At 42.1% G+C, this 22,069-nt stretch overlaps 1 protein-coding gene across 1 annotated transcript in view; it reads right to left on the minus strand.

Annotated features, from left to right (window-relative positions):
* Nucleotides 1-22,069, minus strand: part of LOC113017920 (neural cell adhesion molecule 2-like) — a gene marked incomplete at its 5' end in the record, with an annotated part of 33,597 nt that overhangs the window by 5,461 nt on the left and 6,067 nt on the right. The window contains one exon of the mRNA XM_026161019.1: nucleotides 21,398-21,736. Within this exon, the coding sequence (XP_026016804.1) occupies nucleotides 21,398-21,736 (339 nt within the window). The remainder of the gene's footprint in view (nucleotides 1-21,397; nucleotides 21,737-22,069) is intronic.

A 22,069-nucleotide genomic window follows, 5' to 3' on the forward strand; every position in this document is an offset into this window, starting at 1 on the left:
GGTACCTGCAGGGTTATAAGGAGAGTCACAATTATATGTTGCACCATTTCCTGTATTTGAAGCAACCCTACGCTGTTGAAGTTCATGCACTATAACTTGTGTTTTCACTGTACAAGTTTATTTTTGTTGAATCAGATTGTGAAGATTTGTGTTCTGTGTTCATTTCCAGCTCTTTATTTTTATTCTTGGACTTGACTAGAGTACCTCTGCATGATTCACAGTTCAGGGTAATATTTCATTAGCTTACACTGAGCTTTGTTGGAGCCCCTTAGTTCATCCTGTCTAAAACAATCTGTATTAGCTCCTCTCCCTTTAAGGCAACTTTCTACCATGCTTTCTACCTTGCTGCCAATCACTAATAAAAGGTTGAAATAACAGGTGGCTGGAGCATATGTCACTGAGACCATATTAGGTATCGATGATATCATACAAACCCAAGAGTAGAAAAATCATTATATGTTTAGAGCAATCTGCAGCCTGCACTTTTGGTTCTCATGGATTACTTTATTTAAACTTTTCTTAGCTTAGCCTAGCATAATGACGGTAAACAGGGTGAACAGCCCAGCTGTACCTGAGCTTTCTTGTCCTGATGGTTGTTTGTCCATTACTGACATCGTCAGAGCCCACTGCTGGGTAGACCACAGTTGTATCAGTCTCTGTAATATAAAGCATATAAAATTACTGAAACTACAGCAACACCATTGATATATTGTTATTCAAGAGCTGCAAAGTAATTGACAAGATTAGGTGATTAAGCGATTTTTATAATCGGCAGCATTTTTCAGCTTTCCTATGTTAACACCTCTGCTGTGAAACTCATAATGACCAGAAATAACTGACGGCTCATTCTGTGAAAAACAAGTGTGGATGACCACAAGGCTGCTATATTCTAATAATGCAAACGCACACACTATACCACAAAGCACAAAGCAACAGGGTTCTCATGACTCGAACACTATCATTAGATCTTGTGGTGAGACGTCTAAACCTTAACCTGGTTCACACTAACTGGGGTCATCAACAGGAAGTAGCTGCTGTGACCAGGAGATATTTTATTTTGTATTCTTATGATCACAGTTATAATCAGAAGTAGCAATCATTAATCATTTACCATTGTTGAATCTGTTGACAGTATAATCTTTTAATTACATCTGTGTTACTTTGAGCAAACATTAATGCACACTGACTGTTTATATAAAGTTGTTGCACGTTAGTGCAGTCACACCATTCAGACCCACCAGTCCTGTTGGGCCCGGCCCGCCTGCGTGTAGTTCTGCACGTACACGGCCTTTAATCACATGCACGCACTTATGTAACACACACGCACGTTCACCTACACACTTAGTAATAATAGGAGGGTCATCTGAGGACAGTTTTCTGATAGATACACTTTCACAAAATGCACAATGTAATACACACTTGTTTTTCTCTAACAACTAGCAGTTGATGTCCATATTAGGTAAACTCTCTGAACAGGCCCAAACTGTTATCATTTCCAGTAAGGTCTGACTGTGTGACGTCATCATAGCTTATATAAGGAGGGGGAGCTGTCCACTCTTTGGAGATCTGTGGCTGTACGCTTGTCTTCCCATGCTTCTGTCTTAGAAGTGTGCAATAAAATCACTATGTTTGTCACCTACACGGACTCGGCTGTTTTTCCGTCTTACCCAAACCGAACCAGACGTAACACTGCTGTGGTTTTACATGCAAGTTTAAAAATGGTTCAAATGTCTGAGAGGCTGAAAACACAAACAAAGGTCTACGGTCTGTTCAATCTGTGACTTAATTGGCTTCACACTAAACCAAAAAAGTTATCTTCTCAAGAACTTTCACAGGCACAACTTTCTGAGAAGATGGGAGGATCTGCCTGCAGTCCTGACCTCAATCTCACTGAACACTTGTGGAATCAGCTTGTGAGTGCTAGTCATGCCATCATGAACAACACAAACACATACAATCTACATACTTGACTCTGCTGCTCAACTCACAAATTTTCCTTACAAATCTTGTGCCATTTAAGAGAAGAAACAGACTTTCCAACAGTATAAGATTTATTGCCAAGAAGCAATAAATTAGTGTTACAACAAAGAAATCAAAGAGAACGTTCCTTACTAATCCCCTATTTCTGAAACATCCTCACCCCTACTTTGCAGTGTTCCTTAATTGTAAAGTTGCAAAAAAGTTGTTTTAGAAACAAATCTAACAACTCAGCAGCCATTTGAAACACGTCACATAGTTTTGCAATTATATTTAAAATTTTAAATGTCAACCTCAACCCTTTTGATGGAAACACAGTACTACCTTTGCTTTTTCTGATTGGCTGTTGTTGAGGATCTGATAATTGAATGTAACTGTACATGACATAAGTGATGATGTCATCTTCTCCAGCTTCTTCTTGATCTGCTGAAATGATGCAAAATTAAAAATAATATAAATTAAATATCTAAAAACAGGTTGCATTTAGGAAAGTTGTAACTATAATAATAATGTATGTGACCTTTATTCTACTGAAGAATCTCAAACACGAACAATCAGGAGTCCGAGTCTCACCTTCAGGTTTCCTGTGAGCACATCGTCTCACCAGCAGAACCAGTAACACCAGTAGAACCACAACACAGGATGATCCAACAGAGGAGACCAACATCATAGAGAGAAGAGGATGAGAGTTTGATGGAGGTAGCGTGTTGGAGGTGGAACCAGGAGGAGAGGTGAATGTAGGTGGAGGTGTGGATGTAATGCCTTGAGCAGTTATTGATGGAGATTTGGTGGCAGTGAGTGAATGTGAGCTGGTGGGTGGAGGTGTGGTGATGGTGGGTGGAGGTGTGGTTTTCGTGCATGGAGCAGTTATTAATGGAGATTTGGTAGCAGTGGGTGAGGGTGTAATGGTGGGTGGAGTTGTGCTGGATGTATGTATAGAGGTGGGCGAAGATCTGACAGTTGTGGTGGTGGGTGTAGATGTAGTGGTGGATGTAGGTGGAGGTGTGGTTGTAGATAGAGGTGTGGTGCTGTGTTTGTCTAAAACAAAGCAAACACAGTCATCAAGTTGTCACATTGTGAATGTTGAAAGCTGCAGAAACACAGACAGGTGAGTGTGTCACCTGTGACAGTGATCCAGCTGGATGGAGACTCTCCATGACCGCTGATGTCACACTTGTAGAGGCCTTCATCAGACCTGGAAACATGCTGGATGGTCATGTGATCTGTAGGCTGCTTCCTGATGAGGGAGCCATCTTTATAGAAAGCAGCTGGGAGGTTGGAGGGAGTGGTCTTTGTTTTACAGAGCAGAGTGACGTCATCTCCCTCCATCACAGGGAGGACAGGACTCTGCAGGATCACTGATCCACCTCAACACAGAGACAAACTACAGCATTTCATCCATTTACACACAGCTTCATCAACACTAACTCCACACACTCAGCTTACCAGTGTCATACCTTTGTTCCTGGCTCTCCACTCTTAGTCTCTGAATGTGTTTCATCCGATGACACGATATGACATTTCATCTTTACTTGATAAAATGGAATTATCTACCTGCCCAAATGACTTTATCCATACAGCGTTATTTAAAATCAGTTTTCTTGCTAATGGCCTTCTATTGTAGAAATACACAGTTCAAAAATTACAGGCATATCTCTAAGATCCCTTTCTTGTCAAAGCTTCTTAAAAACGTGGCCAAACAAGTCATTTCTTTTATGGAAAAGCATGACATCTTTGACAAATTTCATTCTGGGTTTATGTGTGCTTCACTCCACAAAAAGTCCTTTACTCAAAGTTTCTAGTGATTTCTAGTCTGTTGACTCTGCTGCATCCAGCGTAATGGTTATCCTGGAGCTTATTTCTGCCTTTGGCACTGGTGATATTGTTTATATCCAACAACCTCGCACAGCCATTGAAGTGGAGTGGACCAACATTCCACAGGCCACAATTGACAATCTGATAGACTCCATGCGACGATGTGTTGCACTGCATGAGGCAAATGGTGGTCACACCAGATACTGACCGGTTCTGGGTCCCCAGACCCCCAATAACGCAAAAAACTGCACATTCCAGGGTGGCCTTTTGTTGTGGGCAGTCTGAGGTACACCTGTGCACTACTCATGATGTCAGATCAGCATCCTGATGTGGCACACCTGTGAGGTGGGACGAATTATCTCAATATAGCAGATGTGCCCACTACCACACATTTGGACTGATTTGTGACCACTGTTTGGGAGGGATGGTTATATTGTGTATCTGGAATGAATTTTAGGTCTCTACGTCCATCCCATGGGGAATGGGAGCAGTAACAAAGGTGTTGCGTTTATATTTTTGTTGAGTGTAGATTGAATTGAACTCGGGAGACATTCTTGTGAATGAATCAGAAACAGTGTTTGTTTGGTTTTTTTCAACTAATAAATATGACTAAGTGCCAAACGGTTGTCTCGCAAGCTGAATTAGAGGTAAATTTTTATGCTTTTATTTTATCACAGCTTGATTATTGTAAGAGCTGTTTATGTGTTTGAATAAGATCTTGACCTGTCACGGCCAGGGGATCAGCAGGCCGCTGACTAGTAGTGTTCCCCCCTTCTTCTCCCTCCCCCCCCCCCCCCCCCCCCCCCCCCCCCCCCCCCCCCCCCCCCCCCCCCCCCCCCCCCCCCCCCCCCCCCCCCCCCCCCCCCCCCCCCCCCCCCCCCCCCCCCCCCCCCCCCCCCCCCCCCCCCCCCCCTCTCTCTCTCTCTCTCTCTCTCTCTCTCTCTCTCTCTCGCCAGGGCGGAACTCATGGTGGGTTCACGCCCTTGGCCCACGCCCCCTCTGAAGAGGAAACACCTGGGCCTCGTCAGCGCAGCCAGCATTTAAGCCAGGGAGTGGCTTCTACTCATCGCTGGATCGTTGTTTGTGACTCGCATCCCCTGGACCCGACCCTGCATCCCCCGAGCAGATTCCCCTTTTGTGTGAGTGTTTGGAGAGAGAGCCAGAAGAGGAGTGAGTGTCTTTTTCCTGCCTGGATTTCCCCGGAGCCCTTTCCCTTTCACCGCGTTGTATATAGCACCATCCCCTGCACTGTTTGTATATACACCTGGTGGGACTGTAATAAATACTGACTGTGCCTCTGAGTCCTGCGTGTGAGTCCTCAAGCGAACCGTGTCATGACCATCTTCAGTCAGCACAGAATGTTGCTTCTGCTAGAGACTTCACAAAATTAATATAAAAATCTTTGTCCTTACTTTTAAAGCCCTGTGTGGTCAAGCCCCAGCTTATATTTCTGACCTTCTAGAATGCAACACCTATTCTTGTAGTCGAAGGCTATTAATGGTCCCTGTAACTCATTTTAAGACTCAACTAAATTCTCATTTATTCATATTAGCTTTTAACTAGTTTTAGGCTGTATGATGTTATATGTATGCTGTTTTATATTTTTGTTCTCAGTTTATTTTTTATTGTAAAGCACTTTGCGATTTTTGATCTACTTACCAGTGACTGTGAGGTGAACCATGTTACTGACGGTGCCTTCTCTGGACTCACACCAGTAAACTCCACTGTCAGATGGGTAAGTATATCTGATGTTACAGGAAGAACCAGCTGGTTTTCCCCACCCATCTCCACACTGAGCCCTCTGCTGTTTGCTTGTGTTTCTCCTCAGAGTCCATCCAGCAGAGCTGTCGTCCTCCTCACAGCTCAGAGACACAAAGTCATATTGAAAGAACTGGGAGCTGCTGGGACTCACAGTCAGACGAGCTGTGAGGGTTACAATGAAAAATTGATTATGTGTTATACTTGATAAAGAGGTCCAAATGGTTTATTGCTTTTTATTATTTTATAATTTTCATTCTAAAAACATCAAACCAAATAGATCATATTACATTACATTTTCCATTAACACAATAAATTATATTGGAACTGTACTAAATTCCGTAATTACATTACAGTTACAGTTATGGTGTTGCTTGCATTACAAACGTTCTTCAGTTTTCTGCACACCAGGAGAAAAGGAAATATGGCATAGAAACTGAACATTAACAGTGTTGCCTGAAAACTCCTTTGTTTGATCACTTCTTAATGAAATTAACGAAAGCTAGAATAATTGGCCCTAAAAATCTTAGGAATGTGGTATCTAAGCAGATACTTACTGTGGATGGCATTGTTCTGATGTCCAGTAACACTGTGAGGAAGGTGTTGTTTTTTTTTACAGGATATGTCCTTCAGTGAATATATTAAACTAAAATGTAGCTGTATGCTGCAGCAAGAGCACTGACAGGAATTACAAAGAGAGAGCATATTTCTCCTATGTTAGCTTCTCTTCACTGGCTCCCTGTTAAATCCACAACTGAATTTACAGTGGTGTGAAAAAGCATTCGTGCTCTTTCTAATTTCCTGTTTTTGTATGTTTGTCACACTCACTGTAAATGTTTCAGATGATCAAACACATTTAAATATTAGACAAAGAAAACACAAATGTAGTTTATAAATTAAATTACACCAACGCCACTGTGGAAAAAATCCATGCTCAGATGGCCCTGTGTGGAAAAAATGATTAAGTGTGACAAACATACAAAAAAAGGGAAATCAGGTAGGGCACAAAGTGTCATGGTTCTGGGTCATTAGACCCAGCAATGTTTTGTTGTGTGTTATTGTTAGGATGCCTGGGTCGTCGACCCAGGGCTTTTGAGTTTTTATTATTTATACTGTCTAGTTTTTGGTTTCTTTGAGTTCTATCTTATGGCTTAGGTCTCTGTCTTCTTTAGTTGCTCTGTCTCCCCTATCACCTGCATCCCCTTGTCTAGTTCGCGTCTATGTGTATCTTTAGTTCCTATATCCCTGTGTTCAGTCAGTGTTTGTGTCTGCCCTGTTCCCACGTCTCTGTTCCCTTTGTTATAGTGCCTGCCCGTGAGTCTGTGTTATGTTTCCTGTTTTACTTTGAAAGTCCATGTCTGATGTTAATGTGTCTGGTTTTGCTTCCCCCTTGTCTCGTTAGGCCTGATTTGCCCCAGCTGTGTTTCCCTCCTGTTACCCATTCCCTGATTGCTCCCTCTGTGTATTTAAGCCCTGTGTTTCTTGGTGTCTGTGTCGCGATCTACCGTTTTCCTAGCTGTGTGTTCTGTCATTTCTCTGGTTTAAGTTTGTTTTGAGCCTTTTTCAGTTATGTTATATTTTGAGTATTAAATTAAAGCCTTTTTTGAGTTCACGTCAGTTTCCGGAGTCTGCACCTTGGGTCCTATTCCTGCCTGCACACAGCCGCACCTAACAGAAGATCGCGACCAGAACATGGACCCAGCAGACTCTTTTTCTTTGGAATTTAACGGTGAGATGGAGCGGCTGGTGCGCCTGCTTGACCGCATCGCCCAGTCGACGGATTTACGGACTATGGCAGTCGGGTTGGGTGCAGTAGATGCCATCATTCGGCATAATCCCCAGCTTAGCCAGTTCGCAAAGGACACTGAGTTGGGGAACACCATAACTGCCTGGAGAGAGCAGGTCAGGGCTAGTGAGCTTGCTCTCTCCCTCACTACATCCTCCCCACCGCTGCCGCAGGACAACGCACATTCTGCCTCATCGCCACTGCAGGCTTCCTCCCCTTCCTCACGCCAGCTGGGACCTTGTTCGCCTGTCCGTTCGCCTGCCTTTTTCCTGGCGGCTGTGTGGTCGGAGGATGAGGAGGAGGTCTCCGTTTCTCCACCGGTTCCTGTTCCCTCGTCTAAAAGGAAGCGACGCCACCGTCGCTCCTCTCCTCGGTCATCCGTTCAGCTTCCTGTCTCCGCTGGAGGGTCCGAGGAACCGCTTCAGCCACCTGTCTCCGCTGGAGGGTCCGAGGAACCGCTTCAGCCACCTGTCTCCGCTGGAGGGTCCGAGGAACCGCTTCAGCCACCTCTCTCTTCCTGCTGGAGGGTCCGAGGAATCGCTTCAGCCGTCTCTTCCTGCTGAAGGGCCCGAGGAATCGCTTCAGCCGTCTCTTCCTGCTGAAGGGCCCGAGGAACCGCTTCAGCCGCCATTAGCCTCTGCCTCGGCTACGCCTGGTCCAGCCTCGGCTACGCCTGGTCCAGCCTCGGCTACGCCTGGTCCAGCCTCGGCTACGCCTGGTCCAGCCTCGGCTTCTGCTACGCCTGGTCCAGCCTCGGCTTCTGCTACGCCTGGTCCAGCCTCGGCTTCTGCTACGCCTGGTCCGGCCTCGGCTTCTGCTACACCTGGTCCGGCCTCTGACTCTGCAGCTCCGCCTGGTCCGGCCTCTGACTCTGCAGCTCCGCCTGGTCCGGCCTCTGACTCTGCAGCTCCGCCTGGTCCGGCCTCTGACTCTGCAGCTCCGCCTGGTCCGGCCTCTGACTCTGCAGCTCCGCCTGGTCCGGCCTCTGACTCTGCAGCTCCGCCTGGTCCGGCCTCTGACTCTGCAGCTCCGCCTGGTCCGGCCTCTGACTCTGCAGCTCCGCCTGGTCCAGCCTTGTCTGCCCCTGAGGTCTCCAATCTGTCTGTTCCTGCTCGTCTTGTCCGGCCTGCACGTCTTGTCCGGCCTGCACGGCCTGCACGTCCTGTCCGGCCTGCTCGTCTTGCACGTTCTGTCCGGCCGATGACTGGACGTCGTTGCCGTCATGGACAGCCCTCGGAACTACGCCGCGGTCATGGACGGCCCCCTGAACTACTCCTCCGCCAGTGCCTCCCGCCCGGCCGGCCTCCTGATCTGCTCCGTCGCCACCGGGGCCTTCTGCCTGGCCGGCCTCCTGAACTGTTTTCTGGGCTCTTGGACTGTCAGCCTCCGGGCCGGCCCCCCTGAACTTTTTTGAGACTATTGTCTGGGCCTCTGCACCTTTCGTGAGCTCTTTTGTTTATTTGCTTTTGGACTTTGCCTGGGCCTTGGTGCTGTTGTTTTGGACTTTGTTTCTGTGTTTTGTTCTGTTGCTTTCCGGGCTCCAGTGTTTGCACTTTTTTTTTTTTTTTTTTGTTTTGTTGTTTCTGGCTCCTTGTTTTGTTTCGGGCCCTCCATCCTGTTTCCCCCGCCGCCCACCCTGGTTGGGTTGTTTTTGGGGTTTTTTTTATGTTTTGGTTTGGGCTGTCTGGAAGCCAGCCCTTAAGGGGGGGGTACTGTTAGGATGCCTGGGTCGTCGACCCAGGGCTTTTGAGTTTTTATTATTTATACTGTCTAGTTTTTGGTTTCTTTGAGTTCTATCTTATGGCTTAGGTCTCTGTCTTCTTTAGTTGCTCTGTCTCCCCTATCACCTGCATCCCCTTGTCTAGTTCGCGTCTATGTGTATCTTTAGTTCCTATATCCCTGTGTTCAGTCAGTGTTTGTGTCTGCCCTGTTCCCACGTCTCTGTTCCCTTTGTTATAGTGCCTGCCCGTGAGTCTGTGTTATGTTTCCTGTTTTACTTTGAAAGTCCATGTCTGATGTTAATGTGTCTGGTTTTGCTTCCCCCTTGTCTCGTTAGGCCTGATTTGCCCCAGCTGTGTTTCCCTCCTGTTACCCATTCCCTGAATGCTCCCTCTGTGTATTTAAGCCCTGTGTTTCTTGGTGTCTGTGTCGCGATCTACCGTTTACTTTGCTGTGTGTTCTGTCATTTCTCTAGTTTAAGTTTGTTTTGAGCCTTTTTCAGTTATGTTATATTTTGAGTACTTAATTAAAGCCTTTTTGAGTTCACGTCTGTCTCCGGAGTCTGCACCTTGGGTCCTATTCCTGCCTGCACACAGCCGCACCTAACAGTTATGGTGATTTCTTTTAGTTGTAATGTATTGAGCTGGTTTTGCTTCAAAGTTGAGTTATTCCTGATCTATATTTTCTTGTTGCTTTGTCATTCCCCATTCCTGTCTAAGTCTGTCATGTCCTCTGTCTTCGTTCCTTAGCCAATGCATTTAATATTTAGATTTATTAATCTCTGTCAGTCTTCCACAGCATTTCTTTTGTTTTATCTCCCCTAGCTCACCCTAACCAGTTGTGGCAGATGTTGGTTTTGCTGAAGGTTTCTTCCCACTTTAAGGGAGGTTTTCCCTTCCACTGTCGCCAAAGTGGTTGCTCAAAGGGGGTTGTCTGATTGTTGTGGTTTTCTTTTCATCTTTGTAGAGTTCTCTCTCGCTCTCTCTCGCTCTCTCACACATTATGAAGCATATTGAGCACCTTGAGGTGAGTGTTGAGTCTGTGTTTCCACAGGTCCCGCTAGTTTAGAGACTTATTCCTCATGATGAGCGAAATCAAGACAGAACATCTTTAACTGGTCTTTAACTCGCTAACGAGGAAAGGCTTTGGTCAGAACCAGGCAGTGGAGCTATGCTCCTCACCTCTCTGTAGCCCAAATACTTCGAAGAGCAGCTGTCCTCGCAACCTTTTTAATGACAAACTGTTGCAATACACATCACAGCACCTCCCTCCGTAAAACGAAGACAAGGCCCTATGTGTGTTTATGTGTGTGCACGTGGATGCATGTGCAAGAACTTGTGTGTGTCTGAGACCTCCTGCTCACCAAAAGGATAATAAAAGCAGAAAGCAAAATCAAACAGAATCTTCACAAGGGATGTGCTTGTGATAAAACACTACAGCCTCCTCCCAGAACCTTAAGAGGGCAAAGGAATGTCTTGATCCTGTAGTTTGAACTAAAACTTTACAAATTTAAGAAGCACAATGGCAACATTCAACAATCTGACTTAACAGTGAGTGTTGTATTGTGCTGAATTGAATTCACTCCTATGTTAAAATGTCAAACTTTATGTGTTTATAGTCTGATGCAAAAATTGTTCTCCGTAGATTTCATCCATTTAATACTGTTAGAAGGGTGGAGTTGTTTTTTTTTTTTTTTTTTTTTTAATAACTTGCATGTTTGGTATCTTCTGGCCTTCACGCATAAAGCAGCAGACAGGCAACCCTCCCTTGTGTCCTCCTGGCGGTTTCTTCCTGAGTATTTCTCTCCCAAATGCTTGCTCAAACGGGTTGATTGTAAGGATTCTTTATCTTACAGTATAATGTGCTTTGTGTTTTGACTCTATGGGATTAATATAAAATTGAATTGAAAAAGAAAACAATCAGAATGTTTTTTGTTCTTTTAATTTTCCATATTTTTAAAGAATTACATTTTTTCGGCACATTTGTGCTACAGTCAACTAATTTCAGTCCATAGGCAGGAGGAAGAGAGTAGTTATAGTTTTTGAAAACTGTGGAGATATATAGCCAGGAATCCAGAGTAATGTTAAAGCTGAGTGAAATCTGACCCCAGCTCAGCAGCCAGATGCTAAACTTCAACAGGTAACAAACTGATCAGCAGTCAGGCTGCAGCCTCCATTTCTACCTGTTCATGTTTCTACAGAATCACTGTGGTAATCACTTTAAAGTGTCTTTGCACCGGTTTTCATCTTTATTTCTTGTTGTATTTGTACATATTGCTAAATGCTGAAATATCACCAATACAAATTGCTTAATGTGTCCTCATTATGTGTATTGGTGTGTGTGGCTGTAGCCTTAGCTTTTATCTTTGTTAAATGGTAATTATGAGACTGTGTATTTCAGGTTATTTTACAGGGTAATGTATTGAGTATTACAACAAACTACTATCTGTAATGTGTAATGCATACATTTTTTTCATTAACAATCTCAGGACTGGCAGGCATTTCTAGCAACATTTTATAAAATGACCCACTGTTGGCAAGGTTACTTTTAAAATGTATTCCATTATGTGCATTTTGCGGGCAACAAATCAGGTTTTTGCAAGAAACAATGAAACAAGTACTGTAAGTACTTACTGGGTTGTGGGCCGTGTTATGGAGTCACTTAATTTCATCTATTTTCTAACTTCCAGGTATTTTAAAGGGAAAGAGATACAGATTGTTCTGTAAATAATTTTAAGTATCGCAGCAACCCGAGTAATTACTGGTTCTGCTTAAGTAATTTTCTGCATAATGGAAGTTTCACTATTAAGTCTCTTATATATTATCTGTAAAATTAAAACTATCATAATCACTTTTCTTGTTGCAGGGTAGTTGCGCCTTGTTGCCCACAAATTGCATGCAAGTATAGCGTACTTGTGCCTTATTTGCAGGTCGTGTAATAAAGTGTTACCACATTTATCAGGTTTAAACTGTGACAGAAGAAGGTTACTGACCTTGGTTTGTTGAGCAGCTCAGCAGTGAGATCAGAACTAAAGAGAAATGACACTCAGGTTGATTTGAGTGTCATTTCAAATCAACTCCACACAAACAGCTGACAAACACACAAACTCTCTCTGGTATATCTGCTCATTTTCTATTTGATGACAGGAATATGTTTCAAAAACATTTGGACAACAAAAGATGGGGAAGTGTGTAATAGTAAAACAGAACATCCCATATGTATATTCCTATGGTTTATGCTGTTCAAGCTCTTCTATTCAAATTTAATTATTATATTTTTTAATCTCAGAAACAGCACTGAATGTAATTGTTGTGATCATAAATATGTGCACTGACTACACTGTTCATATAATACAACATGTCCTCTACTCCTAAAAGAAACCACAGTAAAGTCATGTGTCCACTGTGCAGCTGTGTTGATATAATGAGTGAATGATTTGATCTTTTCACTGCCTGCTGTGTTTCCTCGACTCCTGAGCAAAGATAAAGAGTCAGTTCAGACCTGCAGTTGGTCCTCGTGGTGTTTGAACTTGAATTCAGCCTGATTTGTTTCTCATGTCTTCTCCTCCATCATCAGTTATCAGGAGAGCAGACAGTCAAAGTACAAGAATTCAAACAAACACAGAGATTCTACTTACAGAGCAGACACAGCACAGATGTTTCCTTCATCGTCCTTCTCACTCATTTGACCTTTTTTTCATTTCTGTCACTGACACCAAGTAAAGCCCGCCCTCTTCCTCTGAGCACCAGCTTTCTATTGGTTCAAATAGAGTTAGTGGTTAGTGTGTGTGTATATGTACGTCCCCCTCAGTGAGAGAGGCAGATATGAGCTGAAACACAGGAATCAAACCAGGGACGCTGCTGTTATGGAGCTGAACTGGAACCATTCAGACACTGAGGCCCTCTGAACACATTTTAATTACAGCTGTGCAGAGACACACTGATGACTGACTGGAACACTGTGGTTCACATTTTACATGAACACCATCCTCACACATGTTTATATATGGCCACTAGAGGGAGATGTTTCACTATAAATACTGTAGGACAAGAGAGGCATTATGGACAAAAACAACACATCCCCCATTTTATTTACAATATAATATTTATTTAAAATGTTCTGATTGTTCAAATAGGTTATTTTTTTATTGTTGTAAAAATAATGTGTGCCCCAGTCTCCAATAAGACAGTACTGGAAGGGTAGTTATTCCTCCGTTACCACATAAAAGGGAGTATCTCCTGAAATGAGCAGCTCTCACAGTAGTAAACAAGCCCGGCCACTAACCATAATGCAGTGCCTAACAAGAGCTGTGTGAGACTATGTATAAAGGTGTAACAATGTTCTATGTCTATACATTTGCAGGTAAGCAGATACAAGAAAGTAAATACTTGAGCTGTGTTTAAAGATAAGTCAACGGGGTTACAGAGAATGTAGGAAAGTTGTCCGTTAACCCCCTTTATGTGTCATTAGTATATATTCATTGGTAGCAATAACCATGAAGCTAACAATTAGCAGCTAGAGCTAATTCGCCAGTATGAGTTGAAAACTCGTGGCATTGTCGTTTGATCTATACCTGTATCGGCTGTAATCTCAGTGGATGAAGACTGGCTATCACACTATCTTTTGTTTATGTTTATTTTACTTATGTTAGTGTAAGGAGTATTACCGTTTAAGTTTAAAAAAACTAACTATAATGCAGTGTGCCTGACAAGAGCTGTGTGAGACTGTATAAATGTGTAACGATGTACTATGTCTATAGATTTGCAGATACATTAAAGATAAACTCACAAAGCCACACAGGTTTCAATTCCTTTTAATCCAAATGTGCAACATTACTGACAATACAATTTAATTATTTTATTTATACAGCGCCAAATCACAACAAGAATCACCTCAAGGCGCTTTATATTGTAAGGTAAAGACCCAGTAAAGACCGTACAGTAATACATCATGGATACAAGTAACTGTCATTGTCATTTCTGTAATTTGTGGTTCCTCCTTTCTCGTGCATGTGCACTGGAAATCACTCAAGATAATTGGAGCAATAGGTGTGGTGACTCCCAAGCTAGGGGGCTCCCAGGAACAACATCAGAAATTTCTAAGAGTTAATATACTTCACATGACCCTCAAGCTCTCAGGCCTCTGGTAGAGGACCCAAGCTTGAAGGAAAGACCCTCCGCAGAGGTGAGAAAAGGGAAATAGACCCCAGCTTCTGTGGATCTTGTGCTCAGAGCTTTTTCCTGCCCTGCCATGATTAGTGCCTCCCTTTCAGTCCAGCTTCGTCCAGCCACTGGTAGAACTTCTGGATACCACTTCTTCTATCTGACCAAAAGGGTGCAGCAAGAGTACTGACAGGGACTAGAAAGTAACACTGGAGGAACCTTGGAGTCATTTTTGACCAGGATATGTCCTTCAATGCACATATTAAACAAATACGTGAGACTGCTTTCTGTTGGGTTTAAGTCAACCCTACTGGTAAACAGAAACTGTTACTGAAAGCAACCACACAGACACAAGTGTATGTTTCACTTGCAAGGGGAGCATCAAGGAGGGCAGTGTTGCCACTCGCCTGTCCAAGCAACTCCAATTCCTGCATGTCCGCCTCACTCTTTAATTGATAAAAGAGGTTACACACAATTCAGTTAACCACGTGACAGTTTTCGGCCATGTCACCCACATCACTTTGCTGCAACAGAATATAGTTAGTGAATGTATTAGCAATCATTGTACTCATCATTTATCTTAAATGCGCTTTATTGACGACTCTATAATTTCTGAGTTCTCCTCTCTTTTTAATTTTAAAAGTTCCTCAAACGAGGTTGAGCTTCTAACTAATTCTTTTAATGAACACTGTCTTACCATTCTAAATCAGGTTGCTCCTTTCAAAACCAGTTATTGCTCTGTTAGTTCCCGCACACCATGGTTAAATAATCAGACTCGTGGTCTTCGACGCTCCTATCGAAAAGCAGAGCGTCTGTGGAAGTCCACCGGTCTGACTGTCCATCGTGAGCACTTTAAAGAACTATTTTACCTATATAATGAATCAGTCAAAGAGGCCAGATCCTCTTACTTCAATAATCTTATAAATCGTCATAAAAATAATTCAAGAATTCTATTTGATACCATCAACAGTATTGTTTCTCCTCCAACCCAGCATGCTCTGTTGCTTTCTGATGAAGATTGCAATACTTTCCTTAATTACTTTGTAAATAAGGTGATGGACTTGAAATCCAAAATTTCCTCAAGTGCCTCCCCTTATGAAAATATTCCTTGCTGTCTTGGATCACTTACCTCCTTTTCTCCAATCACACTAAATGACTTACCGTATTTCCCAGACTACAAAGCGCACCTGAATATTAGCCGCACAAGCTAAAATCAGGGGAAAATCCTGTTTTGTACATACATTAGCCGCACCTGACTAAAAGCCGCAGGTGTTTCAATGTTGACTTATCATATGTAAGAGAATATGCACAAAGCGAATTGTCAGGAAAGAGATGGCTGTTTGGAGACACACCCCTTTTATTAATATTTTGAAAAACAAGTTATGGGTACATATTTGCACAACTTTTTAGGTATATGTACAAGTAGCGGTAATTACAAGTACGAAACATGTACTGTGCTTCATAAACGAGTAACAAATGTAGTACATAACAATAACCTACAGCACACCAGAAAAATAGACTCAGACTACCTTTTAGGCTCAGGTGGATGGATGGATGTTTTCACACTTTTCCACGCTGTCAGATTCCACCGGTGGAGTTGAGCATAACTTGCTTTTTGCAAGTTTATTGCCGCACACCATCCACGACTCCCGCTGAACGTGTAGCGCTACTTTTCAAGTTTGTTTTTCGTGCTACTTGTACGGCACTATGTTGCCTGGCGGATGGACATGTGACCAACATACCACTCTTGAACACCGATACTGTGTGTCTGATCACATGCCCTTCCGCCAGGCAAGTAGTGCCGTACAACAGCGGAACAAACAAAACAAATCGTCTTACGATATGATAAAAATCAGGGACAATCCATAGAAAAGCCGCACCTGACTAAAAGCCGCAGGGTTCAAAGCTTGTGGAAAAAGTAGCGGCTTATAGCCCGACAATTACGGTAATTATAGTTTTAGGTAAAATGAAATCCTCATCATGCTCTGTAGATATATTACCTCACTCTGTCCTGTCCGGGTCTATCACCAGCATTGGTCCCACATTACTATCCATCATCAACAGTTCACTGAGGCAAGGCTGTGTTCCATCTTATTTTAAACATGCTGAGGTAACTCCTCTGTTAAAAAAACAGAATCTTGATCCTAGCTCTGCTAGTAATTACCGACCTATTTCAAAATTGCCATTTGTAAGTAAATTACTTGAAAAAATTGTTGAAAATCAGTTCAGGTCTCTATTATGTAAATTACACATTCTTGACCCTTTTCAGTCTGGCTTTCAAAAGCAGCACTCTACAGAGACCGCTCTCTTAAGAGTCTATAATGATCTATTAATGGCATCTGATGCAGGGAATTGTTCTGTGATCATTTTGCTTGATCTTAGTGCAGCTTTTGACACCATCGACCACAAAATCCTACTTAACAGGCTCAAGGTTTTGGCTGGTGTATCTGGCTCTGCCCTAGACTGGTTTTCTTCCTACTTATCAGATAGGACCTTCTCTGTTAGGACTGATAGGTTCTCCTCTAACACTGCTGCCCTGACCTTGTGGTGTCCCACAAGGTTCAGTCTTAGGTCCATTACTATTTTCTTTTTATATGCTTCCTTTAGCTGGTATCATTCAATCTTTTAGCAACCTGTCTTATCATTTTTATGCTGATGACATTCAGCTCCATATGTCCTTTAAGCCTCATCAGCTGGATAGGCTGTCCACCCTAGTCCAGTGCTTAACCCAGGTTTCTGATTGGCTTTCAAGCAACTACCTTGTTCTAAATACTAACAAGACCGAGACCATGATCATAGCTCCTCCTGAGCTACATTCTAAAATCAGCCAGGTTCTTGCCTCTTTCTGTCCATCTGTCAAGTCAAATATTCAAAATCTTGGAGTAATATTTGACTCTTCTCTGGGCCTTGACTCTCATGTAAAATCTTTGTCTCGTTCCTGTTTCTATCATTTAAGAAACATATCTAAACTGCGATATATGGTTTCCTCAGCTGAACTGGAAAAACTCATTCATGCATTTGTGTCATCACGCTTAGATTACTGTAATTCCCTGTTTACTAGCTTGGATAAATCATCTCTCTCTCGCCTCCAGACAATACAAAACGCAGCAGCCAGACTACTAACTCGCTCTACCAAGCGTGTTCACATCACTCCCATCTTATATTCTTTACATTGGCTCCCAATAGAGTTTAGAATTAGCTTTAAAATTCTTGTTTTAACATACAGGACACTAAATGGCCAGGCTCCAGATTACTTATCCAAGCTTCTTATAAAATACACTGCTGCTCGTCATCTCCGCTCGCAGACTCAGAGTCTCTTAGTTGTTCCCCGTACACTACTGAAGACAAAAGGGGACAGAGCCTTTCAGTCTGTTGCACCAAGGCTGTGGAACAGTTTACCACTACAATTATGTTTGCTTGACTCTGTGGATTCTTTTAAAAAACAGTTAAAAACTTTTCTGTTCAAACAAGCCTTTTGTTGATCTACATTTTTTTATATTTTTTTTACATTATTTATATGTGATCTTTTACACTGTATATAATGTCTACTGATTTTATTGTTTATTTTAATATTTTAATATTTGTGTACAGTGCTTTGTGATTGTCTGTCTGTGAAAAGCGCTTAATAAATAAAGTTTACTTACTTACTTTACTTACTTATACATGGTGAAATGCATTCTTCAGACAGACAAAACAATGTCAACTGTACAAAAGACATTATCTGATAATTCCACAAGAGCACACAGGTCTCCCTTTGGCGGTTTGTCTCTCTTAACCTTTATCTGCCAGATTATGTACATTATTTTGCAAGCTTGCTCCTGTATTGAGCCAAATTTGTTGAGCACCTCGTACACCCCTGTAGCCATCCTCAATGTTACTGCAGGATCACTTTCCAGCTTTTCCACATTTCACTGTTGTTCACAATCTCCTCATGATGATCTGTAGGAAGCCAAGTGGTACAGCCCTCTGCCTTAATAGAACAGAACAGTCTGGTTTCTATTCAGTTCAATTCAATTTTATTTATACAGCACCAAATCACAACAACAGTTGCCTCAAGGCGTTTTATGTTGTACAGTAGATCGTACTTTAATAGATACAGACAAAAACCCAACAATCATATGACCCCCTATGAGCAAGCACTTTGGTGACAGTGGGAAGGAAAATTAACAGAAAGAAACATCCATTTTTAAAATTTTTGTGTAATTTTAAAATTACACAATTGAAAGGATCAGTGAAAGCGGAGATTTTTAAGATCTCCTGCCAGGGTGGAGATTTTCAAAAAACTCAGTTTTTAGTGTTTACATGTGGACATAGATATTTTTCCAAAACTGTACGTGTAGACGGGATTAAAAAGAACCCAAAAAACCCAAAAACGGAAAATCTCCAGTTTCAAAACTACCTGTGTATATGCGTGAACCTACCCATACGGAAAAGATATATATAAATCTTATAAAGTTTGTATCTGTCTTGTGTGAAACTTGTATGTTTTGAATATTTACTAAAACAATATATGAAAGTAATGAGAAAGTGGCCACTTTCATGAGTAAATCATGTAAGCCTTATATGATTCACTATATGAAGTAGGGCACATCTTAGTCACGGTCCGCTGTGGCAGACCGTGTGGAGGACTCAGGTGCAGACACAGGCGAGGACACGAAACTGAGTTCGAACGAAAAGCGAGCCTTTATTGTGGCTGAAGACAAGGAGTGCAAACAAGGCAAAACTAAACTATAACTAAACTGGGAAAGTGATACCAGGATAAACTAAAAAGACACAGGAAACCATAACTGTGACTACAAAGGACTGGCTGTGACAACATGGAGGGTGGGAACACAGACGACGCGACACAGACTGTATGAAACACAGAGACTAAATACACATGAGGGATGATCAGGGGAAGTGGCCACACATGGGAGCACAGCTGACACACATAAATCTAACGACAGGACAGGAGAGGCGAAACTAAATACACTGACATTGAATGCAGACTTCCAAAGTAAAACAGGAAACATGGAGATTAGACATGACAAGAACTAAATATAACCACGCAGACATGACACATGAACCAGGGAGACTTAGTACAGGGGGAGATGACATAAACAACTAAGGAACAAGACTAAACGGCAATCTAGAAATTAACTAGGTGAACTACGCTAGGCACAAATGAATACAAAAGATACATAAAACTCAAACACTGGGTCGCTCGACCCAGGACCCAGGACCATGACAATCTTATGCAAGTCTTTTATAAGTTTTTTTTCTATTTCTTTTCCATACGGGTTTAAACACCCACAATTCAGGCAACAGTTCTGTTTCAGCTGATCAATTCCTTAAAACTATCAGATTAGTTATTGATCATCTATAATCCACCAGACCTTATCTATACACCATCACACACTTTATGTCAGTGTCTGTAATTAAACTGTAAAGTGCTGATCCTGAAGCTAAAATACAAAAAAACTATAGTTGATTCTGAGATTATAGCACATAAATTCATTCATGTTTGTAACACAGTTTTATCTAATGAACAGCCTGAAGATGAATAAATTGTAGTTCAGAGTCACTGACAGACAGCACAGACACAGTTGGTCTGAGTCTGAACATGATGGTCACCAGAGAAATAACATCAGACTCTGGATGTTCAGGATAAGATGATCTTATGTCCGAAGAGGTTGTGTAATCTCTTGATCAGCACGACGCTCATTTGAACCTGGAGACCGTTTATATTTTCTGTAGATCTCTAGTGTTTAAGTTTCTTCAGTGTGGTTTTGCTGCTTTTCTGCCTTAATTTTTCCTACCTTTAAGACCTCTCTTTTAAACCTCTTTTAATACCTCTTTCTTCATGTTTATGCATCAACATGACAGAAGCTCTGAGACATTTCAAACCTGCTGCTGCTCATCAGGATGCTAGTTAAAATCTCGGTTCTGTCGTTTATGTTTTCTGTAGATCAGAAAACCAACAACAGCAGCAAGAAGAAGCACAGCAGGAACTGACAGACCGACAATCAGTCCAACAGATCCATCCCCTGTGTGTCCTCCTGTTTGACCTGCAGGTGAGAAACAGGTGTGAGGTGTCAGTTTTCAGGTAGGTGATGAGTGAAGAACAGAACAGAATCCATTTCCTCTTCGAATGCTTATGTCTGATCTAATGATTAAGTAAAATGTAAGTTGGTCAAAATGTGAATATTGTGTAAAATCTTACATAGTCAGTCAGTCTGCCCCAGGGCAGCTGTGGCTACAACTGTAGCTGCCTCCACCAGTGTGTGAATGTGAGAGTGAATGAATAGTGGAATTGTAAAGTGCTTTGGGTGCCTTGAAAAGCGCTATATAAATCCAATCCATTATTATTATTATTATTATTATTATTATTATTATTATTATTATTATTATTATTAATATGGGGATTTCTGAGCTCTGAGCTTCTTTAAAAAAAGATGCATATGATCTGAACAAAACTGCTAAAAATTGCTGCAATAAAAGAAAACCTAGCCAGGTTATACAGGGTCAAAGGACGGCTGAAGCCTTGTTCAGCTACTGCAGGGTGAGAGGAAGGGTACACCCTGACACTCACAGGCAATTTAGAACGACCAGTTAACCTAACCCCACTAACTAAATGTCTTTGGACTGTGGGAGGAAGTGAGGAGAGAACCCACACAAACATGGGGAGGACATGCAAACTGCACACAGAAAGAGCCTGATGATGGAATTGAACCCAGGACCTTCTTGCTGTGAGGCAAATGCTAAATACTACGCAACCATGCTAATTATTAAGAATCACATTTGTTTTTTCAAAGTAACAAAAATGATAACTTAAAATTCCATTTGTTTGAGGGTTTATGTATTTATGAATTTCACTCATTTGACTTAACCAGAAGGGAAAAAGACCGAAGATGGAGTTTCACAAAGCAAAAAAAAAAAATTAAATAAAAAATTAAATAAAAATAAAATAACACAAGTACTGTTTTCATCCAAAAATATATAATTTTTTTTACTGGTTTGGTGCTTATTTTGTATTTTTTTTTTCAAATGGCAGCTTTATGGCGTAAACAGTTTTGGTCAGATCATTTGTATCTTATTTTTAAATTATAGGTTAAACATGAATCTGCTGCACTCTGATCACATCACTCAGACCAGCTGCTTTCTACAAAGTCTCATCAACAACATCTTTACAAACACTCACCTGGAGGAGCAACACTCAGTGTGACTCTACTGATGGTTTTACTATCCTTGTGGTTTGTTCCTCTCATGAAGACACCACACTCGTATGTTCCAGCGTCATTAATCGTCACATCCTTCAGAATCAAAGACACGTCTCCATCCTTCATCTGTCTGTCCTGCAGACCCACCCGGTTCTTAAAAGATGGATGCTGGTTGTCTGTAACAAAGTGATCATCTTGGTACAAAAGTACATATTCTGTCTTCAGGTCAGCTCTGCTCCACTTTACAACTTTCTTGTTGTTTGGAGCTCGACATGTCAGAGTGACGTCCTGTCCAGACTCAGCTGTGATGGTTTTCTGGTCTGAAAGAGGAAACAACACAGAGCAGAGAGGTTAAAGGTCGGAGACTATAGATGTTCGTCTATAGAAGACGTTTCGGTAAGGAACGACAGAGCACTAAGTACGTTTTCACCATCTACGGCACCGGCAGGATTCACTTTCACAGACTCACAACCACCAGCTTCACCCCTCCCCTCCCCCTCCAGCTGTAGGCTTTAACATTGAGTTTCCCCACACATGTTTACAGACGAGTTAGAGAGCAAGAGAAGAAGAGACTGATTCATAAATGTCTTTGTTTCTGCTCTAACCAAACAATGCTGCTCTACAACTCTAGACTACCAGCCACAAAGACAACA

The sequence above is a fragment of the Astatotilapia calliptera genome, unplaced genomic scaffold (genome assembly GCF_900246225.1).
Source record: "Astatotilapia calliptera unplaced genomic scaffold, fAstCal1.2 U_scaffold_28, whole genome shotgun sequence".
Classification (NCBI taxonomy): domain Eukaryota; kingdom Metazoa; phylum Chordata; class Actinopteri; order Cichliformes; family Cichlidae; genus Astatotilapia; species Astatotilapia calliptera.